The sequence below is a fragment of the Amia ocellicauda genome, chromosome 12 (assembly GCF_036373705.1).
Source record: "Amia ocellicauda isolate fAmiCal2 chromosome 12, fAmiCal2.hap1, whole genome shotgun sequence".
Classification (NCBI taxonomy): Eukaryota; Metazoa; Chordata; class Actinopteri; order Amiiformes; family Amiidae; genus Amia; species Amia ocellicauda.
Genome location: NC_089861.1, coordinates 1,297,863 through 1,305,881, shown reverse-complemented (window position 1 = coordinate 1,305,881; position 8,019 = coordinate 1,297,863). Strand labels below are relative to the sequence as shown.

Below are 8,019 nucleotides of genomic sequence, written 5' to 3'. Positions count from 1 at the left end.
CGACACGTAGCTGCAGCGCGGCGGACACGGCTGCACCGAGCGGCCGGCGCCGACTTTCCCTCCGAGCGCTCCCTGATGGACAGCTGAAAGGCTTGTGCCAGTAGGGAGACCTGATGAATGACAAACTGAAGGACTGGAGGCATGCGCGTCCTGGGTGATGCGATGGGTCGCACAACTCCCAGAAAAACAGGATTCATCAGAAGAACAGGACGGGGCAGCCGAGTGAACTCTGAGGAAACGGCCACACTGATTTTTCATAATATTTATTGATTCCCAGTTTCATATCAACTGGATGTTGAGGCATAAACATAGTACATTTCTACGATTTTCAACAAAAATATAACCAATATTTACAATTATTGTATTAAAAATACAAAAAAAGGGATACAGACTTCACCGGTGTCTTTCTAAAAGACATACAGGTACAAGCAGTATCAAAAGTATGAGGAAATCACCAGTTAAATGTACATTTTGCACTTGACATCACAGATTGAACTGGAATTAGCAGTTCTATGTACTACAATTACCTAATGCTTATACATTGTTTTGTGCAACTTGTTATTAGAAGTAGGACTCCGCCTGCCTATACACACACGATCGCCATGGACTATGAAGACTGATTAATGCAGATTACCCATCAATTACAAACGCAGAACTGACCATCTGATATCTGTAACAAGGAAGAGAAAGAAAAGAAAAGAAAAAACAGGATTTTTCTTCTCGGAAAGCAAGATATTAAATAAAGCACTGATGTTACACAATACAGTGAAAAAACACTGCAATCTCAATCTATCATTTTCACCTACTGATCAATGTGATCAGCTCAACGCAATCAATAAGAATAATAACAGTAACAGTAATGATCATAAAAAATAAACCGAACACTGGCAGCTCCTCGGGCGGAGGGCCGCAGGGTCGGCAGCCTTCAGGGTCGTCCCCCGGAGTCTCGGGAACACAAGCGGACCACGTCTCTCGTCCTTCTTTGTTCTTCAGTCAGTAAATAGCAGCAGCGCAGAGTGCAGGTGTTACAGGCGAGCCTTTGTGAGACATGCAGCAGAGTCTACGAGCGCAGCGGGCGGGCGGCCGGGTCTGGGGTCGCCACCGCCCGTCCTCCGTGCGGTCAGACAGGACCGCTGTCCGGCTGGCTGTCGGCGGGAGATCTGGAGTCGCCTGCAGCCATCCAGTGGAGTTAAAACATTACAAAAATGTCTAAAAATTAAAAAATCTAAAAATATTATATATATATATATATATATATATATATATATTATATGTAACATAAATAAAGTAAAATAATACTGTCATCAGGCGAGATGCCCGTTAGCCGTGTAGGCGCTCGTCCAGGGCCCCGCGGCGGCGCAGGCTGCAGGTCGGGCCGAGGAGCGCAGGGCAGCTGCGGGGTAAAAGAGTCGGCCGCGTTCCAAAGAAAAAGGTACAAAGTGTAAGAACAGTGCAGCCGGAGCTCAGTCTCGACGCGCGTGTAAACGGGGCTGGAATGGGAGGTGCCGGGAATGGGGGGCCGCGGCGGCAGAGTCACTGAGCCATTGCGGGGGTCTCCGAGCGACGGTCCGTCCAAAGTGCCAAGGCGTCTCTCGTGTGTGTGTGAGTGAGTGAGAGTGTGTTGTGTGTGTATGTGTTGTGTGTTCTTCACAGTATTTCACATGCGGGGGCCACGGGGCCCCATGCTGATGCTGCTGCTGCTGTTTTAAGGCGGAGGGGGGGGTTGAAGACCCGTCCGTCGAGCACTAAACGATAACGAAGTGGAAGTCCAGGTGTGGGGGGGCGGAGCTGTGCTTGTTCTCTCTCCAGTCAGGGGGCGTCGCACCCTCTAGGGTAACAGCCTGAGAGGAGAGCTGCGTCTCACACAGCGGACACCTGCTCGTCTTCTGAGAGAGAGAGGGAGAGAGGGAGGACAGTCAGTCTATACACCAAAAACAAAACGAAAACATAAATCATAGGTGGCATGCCGAGCTGATACTATGACACGTATGACACTGACACGGGTGGGATGAGAGCAGTGTAGCTCTGCCTTACAAGCTGCAGATGCTGTACTCCTGCGCTACTCCTGCACTACTCCAGCTCTAGTGGCGAGGCGGGATCGCTGCGTACGTCATTTCTCGATTGTTTGACGCACCGGCGACTCGCTGGTCTGACACCCCCTCACACTCACTAGCCTCTCTGGGGGGGGTCTGTACAGGAGCGGCTGCAGCTTGTAACGCAGCCAGAGAGGAGGAACTGCCATGAGAACAGGAGGCGCTGTGCCAATCCGCCGTGACGCGCTGACTCGAGTGCCGGAGACTAAAGTGCGTCGTCTGGGGCGCAGGGCAGCGTGTGACGGGTCTTGGCTTCAACGCAGAGGTGCGAGGGGCAGGCATTACACTCCTACACAGCAGCTCCTGGGCTCCTCTCTGCTGCACTGTGTGATGAAGGTGGCGGTCTTGGACAGACAGGATGTTGGTGATCACATGACTTCTCCGTGGGGGTGGAGAGGCGGGAGGGTGTGCTCAGACCGGTGATGTCATGGGGACACTGATCGGCTCCGGGGGGCCGCGGGGTCGGACCGCAGCCATCACTACAGGGACGCATGCGTGATGGGCCGCCGGCACGGCGTTAACAAAGGTCCAGAGTGCGGTGGACGTCTGTGGGTGCGGTCTGGAGGTCTGTGTGGTTCGGTGTGCATGCCGGGCAGCGCCGCGCGCACTTTACCTGCCTCGTCCTGCCTGCTACTCAAGGTCTGGGGGTCTCAGGTGTAAAAGCCACCGTCTTCCTCAGAGGAATAAGTTTTGGAGACAAGGACTCACCCTCACCCTCCTCCAACTCCTCCCCCCCGCCCGCCTCCTCCCCATCGGCCGCCGGCCCCTGCGCGTGGAGGTGGTGCAGCCGGGGGTCTCCGTTGGGGGGCCGGTGCCACTGCGGGCGGCCGCCGGCGGGCCGGGGGGGCCCCTGCGCGTGGGGCTGTGGGGAGTCGCAGGTGCGGGCCATCCGGGAGCGCTGCAGGGCCACGCTGTAGTCGGGGGGCTTGCGTCCCGGGTGCGACTGACGCTCTTCACCGAAATCCGGGATGGTCAGCGCCGTGTAGCCCGGGGGTGTTGGGGGTGGCTCTCGGAAACGGCCCTCCTTGCGGGCTGCAGGGAGGCAGCAGAGGAAAGGAAAACGGTTTAGGTTTTTAAATTCACTGCTGGTGGGGCGCAATATATTAATGTGTGGGCAGTGTGGCGGTGCCAGAGCGAGGAGCAGTGGAGGCGACAGAGCATGAGACACGGCCGCCGCCACGCTGAGGATGATGAACACGGGCAGCAGACCAGACCAGGCACCACGACAGGGAGGGCCCGAGCCCCTGGCACTCACCGATAAGCCCCTTGGCGCCGCCCGAGGGCATGGGGATGTGCGCAGGCCGCGAGTGCTGCTTGGACTCCTCGGAGGCGCTGGAAGCGATGCTGCTGGCGTCGGCGTCCGCGCTCACATCCTTGCCGCCCCGGCGCTTGATGGTCCCGGTGTCTCCCTCGGAGTCCTCGCCCCAGTAGCCCGTGGAGGAGGTGGAGGAGGCCCAGCTGCCCCGCGTCTGCCCGTGGTCCTGCCCCGCACGCAGCAGCCGGGCCCCGGGGTCGCCGTACAGCTGGGGGTCCATGGGGCAGCCGGCGGCCCACAGGCCCGGCCCGTCCGCGGAGGAGCTGTCGAAGTGCGGGTGCCCGAGAATGAGCGTCTCCCAGCTGCGCTGGTGCTGGATGGTCTGGATGTTGTCGTGGGAGCCACTGGAGCAGGAGGTCCAGCTTCCTCTGCCGCTGTCCGCCGCGTCCAGAGACACGCGGTCCCCGTGGTCCTGCGTCAGCTCCTCCGAGCTCGGGGACGACAGCACCGTGGCACCGGCGTACAGGGCCCGGCCCTCGTGCATCGAGGCGTACGAGCTGCGGAGAGACGGGGTGCGGAATCATTCACAGGCTCTGCTGACAGGGCCGTGGCGATGGGGTCCGCGGGCACAGTCCACATCCGCAGTGCCAGGCCACTGCACAGCGGCATCTGCACTCCTCCATCGGGTGCCCCAAAGCAGGTGCGAACAGCACCAGTGTCCCCCTGCGCCAAGGTGTGGCAGGTTTACGCCCACCCCGTCCCTCCCTCCCCTCTCGCCCACCCCATCCCTCCCTCCCTCCCTCCCTCTCCCACCCTGTCCTTCTCGGCTCAGCACACATGATCGAGGGCTGTTATTGTTATTTACTATAGCTGTGGCGATTCCCACCCTTCTGAATTTCCTCTGACTGTTGCGGATCTCTAAAAGCATCAATAACGCCCCCCCACCGCAGCCACGCCCTGTCCTACCCCAGGCTGTACTGGTCCGGGTCCAGCGTGGCCCGGCGCTCCATCCTGCCACCCCCGAGGCTGGAGTCGCCGGCGCTGACCGAGTGGCGCTGCCGGCGGCCGTCGTGCGCCAGGTCGAAGGACGAGTTGCTGACGATGCTGGAGCGCGAGGAGACGTCGCTGTGGCCCGAGTCGGAGAAGTTGTCCACGGTGCCGCTCGGGGCCAGAGGGTAACCTGGGCGATAGAGAGGAGACACGGGCAGGAGGGAGAGCGTGAGCTGCGGGTCTGAGTGCAGATGCCCTCACAGACCCTGACAGCTCAGTTTATTTTATTTGTTCGTGTTTCTTCCAGGCACACTGGGGGACACGGGGCAGCAGTGCAGCCGCCGTTGCCCCCGACTCCAGAGTGGGGGTTAATAGCATATTAGATATATATAATTGAAATCATATTCCTATTCCCAGTGTGATACCGAGCTTTGGCCTGTTCTGCCGCCACAAACTGACAGCCCTAAAACCCAACTGAAGCAGCCCAGGTCCTGCAGCTTAAGACAGGCTGAGTCCAGCGCAGGGACAGAGATCTCCCAACACGCTTCTCCACTCGACACCCCCAGCCTCCCGGGAGGTCTCTCCCTCCTCGTCGATCACCAGAACAGAAAAACAAAAACCCCGAAAAATAAACCCAATCCGGTGGCGCTGGGGGATGGGGGGTGGTGGTGTAGTGGTGTGACAGTGCGTGAGTAATGGGGGTCCCCGAGTAAAGGGAGTCCTGAGTGACGCTGTGGACAGCGGCGTGGGGGGTGTGCTCTGGTCCGACTAGTGAAACCCCACCTATCCCACAGGTCCGCGCCGCGCCATTGTTATTCCTGTTACAGTTCTCACTTCCCAGGGGGGCGGCTGGGCCGGGGGGGCCGCACAGCTCTGAGTGCCGGCAGGTGCGAGTTCTCAGCTGACTGCCACCTGACAAACGGGACAAGAAAACAGTTTAGCCCACGCCGCACTGCTCGGCCCCACGCCAACTCCGCCGGCATCGCTGTGCCACGGCCGCTGGGTCCGGTGCCAAGTGGCTGACAGGCAAGCGGGGTGGGGGTTGGGGAAAGCGGCTGGTTTGTCGATTTCCTGATCCAGTTTGTCGGCTTTTTTTATTTAATTAATCAGCGATATGTTTTTTTGGGGGGGCAGCTGAACACTGTCAAAGGAAGAAAATGGAGACCAGGACACAGACAGACACGCGGTCCTGGGCAGATCAGAGACACAGACGCCGAGACTCGCCCGGCTCCACGACTCAGTCCTGGCTGGGCTGATGCGCAACAGGAATAAACACACTAGACTATTCAGAAAGATCCAGCATGTGCTTAAAGGCATGACTGTGTATCATGCGAGCGGGAGACAGTCGTGTAGCGTCCTGTGATACAGGGGCAGTTTTACCCAGACTGTTCCAGTGTCCATCAATCAAATAACATAAGCAAAACAGCATGTGCCAAACACATCATAGTGGATCACAATTAGATCGCTGTCCCCAGAACAACACGGACACTCCGGAATCACATGCAGTCAGTAGAAACCCAAGTCATCAAGCACTTAATGTCATAAGCAAGTAGCCAAATCACACGACAGCGCCATCTACCAATCTACAGTCACCACGGCTAGTCAAACACAGGCACAGCTCCTAGGCAGCAGCAGGATTTACCGGTGCACAATTTCCTAAAGTGAAAAGCCGAGTTTCTAAGGGCGTGACTCCTCTGTGACGCGCGTCCTGTGTGCAGGGCAACAAGAAAACAGAGACAACACACAGTGAAACGACAACACACACATCGTTTTGCACATGACAGACAGGATGGGGGAACACGACACAAACACGTCAAGACAAGTGTGAGGTCGGGGCTTCAGAAGACAGAGAATCAAACAGGAAGTGCACAGAAGGCTCATCCAGAGGTTTTCGATAGACCACGCCCTCCTCCAGGAACACAGCAAGGACAACAACACTTCGGCACACAAGCAAGTGGGATAAAAATGTATACAAAAATCCCACTTAGGATTTCAGAGACCTCTGGATCAAAACTGAGACATTCTCGCAAAGGGATCTGGCATTTCTGGACAGAGCTGGGGGCACACAACGCCTAGCAATGACATCATCAGCATGGGACAAGAACCACAGAGTAGAGTAGGAGGCCTGGCTGAAACCTGGCATTTCACACGACCCGCAGTGTGTCAATATATCCTCTGAGGAAAAGAGTATTTCCTTATTTTTAGTAGCTGCACATTTTTATCGAAACCACAGGAAAATGAATGCCAGTCTGGCGATAACCTGCTGGGGAGATGAGAAGCGGACGGGCGCTCCAGATCTCTCTCACACCCGCTCGGTGACATATAATCCGACTGAAATACTTGGCAGCAGAGCTTTATCCTGCGTAACGCACATAATCCTGTACTGTGCTGAGATTAAACTTCCTGAGCATAAAAAAAAATACTAAAAAACTTGCTACACAGAAACATTTGCAAAGTAGCAAAAGATAAGCTGGTTGTAAAATTGTATTTATTATATAAATGAAGAAGCTGGTATTTCTCACACAGGAACACAAGCTGCTTTGCAGAAATCCATCAAGTTTAAAGAACTGCGGGGGGGGCGATGGATTTCCAAACCAACCGAACAGAAAGTGTCAAGATAGTATACTATGTTTATAGAGAAGGAGGGGTTAAAGGTCAATAAAAGCTCGCTGGAGGATAAGAATGCGTTTGAAGGAACGGAGGGAGTGAGATCGTACAGCGATCGCCCCGCCCACCCCTTGGCCCGGCGCTTACCTTTGCGGGGGGAGCTCTGGGGGGAGGTGGGCGGTGAGGACAGCTGGGACGAGGCGTTGGACACTGTGTCCTCCGTCGGCTTTTTGTGTCTCTCGCTCGCTTCCTCCGACAGCGACAGGATTTTCTTTAAGGCCTGAGGTGAGCTCGTACCTGGAGCAGCAGGAGAACGAGAAGGAAGGAAGGAAGTCACAGAGGCAGATCCAAACTCGACAAAACCAGAAGCACAGAACGCCTGACGACACAACAGCCCAGGACCAGGGGGCTCTGCTCACCGAAGGGGGGCAGATCTTTGACGGGGACCCTCTTGCGAGATGGGTAGAGCGACACGGCCGGGACCTGGAGCGCCTGGCCGCCCTTCTGCGGCTGCGGCTGCTTCTGCCCGGCGGCGCGGGGCACCACGGGGGACGTGTCCGCCTTGCTGCCCTTCTTGTCTCCCGTGTTCTTGGGCACTGTCGGAGAGGACAACACGAGCGGTCAGTGGCCCGAACTCTAGATGGGCTCGGCGGCCTCCGGACCGGCGGCGGAGGAGACTCACGGGTGTTGGTGGACGGCTCGCACTGCAGGGAGATGGTCTGCAGCGTCTCCTCGCTCGTGTCTAGCGTCAGGTTGGACAGGTACTGCTTCACCTTGCGCGCCATCTGTGCGTCCTCGTACAGCTTCTTGGCATTGAGGAAGGAGCTGCGGCGCACGCGCTTCTTGTGCCCCCCCGACTGCACCACGTCCAGCACCGCCGCGTTGGCGCTGCCCTGGCTCAGGGACCTGGGGGCACGGAGAGGGGGAGAGAGAGGGAGAGAGAGGAGATGGGAGGTGAGTTCTGTAGGAGCTGTCGGAGGGCAGTTGGGGGGTCTGGCAGAGGGGAGGGGGGTGCCCTGTTCGAAGCAGAGGCACATGGAAGTGTGGGGGGGGGCTCGCACGCAAAACAGCTTA

At 57.1% G+C, this 8,019-nt stretch overlaps 1 protein-coding gene across 9 annotated transcripts in view; it reads right to left on the bottom strand.

Moving 5' to 3' along the window:
• Nucleotides 1-247: 247 nt before the first annotated feature.
• The window catches only part of rapgef2b (Rap guanine nucleotide exchange factor 2b), a 92,787-nt gene continuing 85,015 nt past the window's right edge, over nt 248-8,019 (bottom strand). For 5 of the 9 annotated variants that reach the window (XM_066718025.1, XM_066718020.1, XM_066718023.1 and 2 more), the window contains 8 exons: nt 7,628-7,851; nt 7,365-7,541; nt 7,093-7,242; nt 5,122-5,250; nt 4,315-4,528; nt 3,349-3,905; nt 2,707-3,125; nt 248-1,886 (listed from right to left, as the gene is read on the bottom strand). In XM_066718025.1, the coding sequence (XP_066574122.1) occupies nt 2,728-3,125; nt 3,349-3,905; nt 4,315-4,528; nt 5,122-5,250; nt 7,093-7,242; nt 7,365-7,541; nt 7,628-7,851 (1,849 nt within the window). In that variant the 3' untranslated portion in view covers nt 248-1,886; nt 2,707-2,727. The remainder of the gene's footprint in view (nt 1,887-2,706; nt 3,126-3,348; nt 3,906-4,314; nt 4,529-5,121; nt 5,251-7,092; nt 7,243-7,364; nt 7,542-7,627; nt 7,852-8,019) is intronic. The other 4 variants (XM_066718027.1, XM_066718028.1, XM_066718029.1 and 1 more) reach the window with 2 other exon arrangements.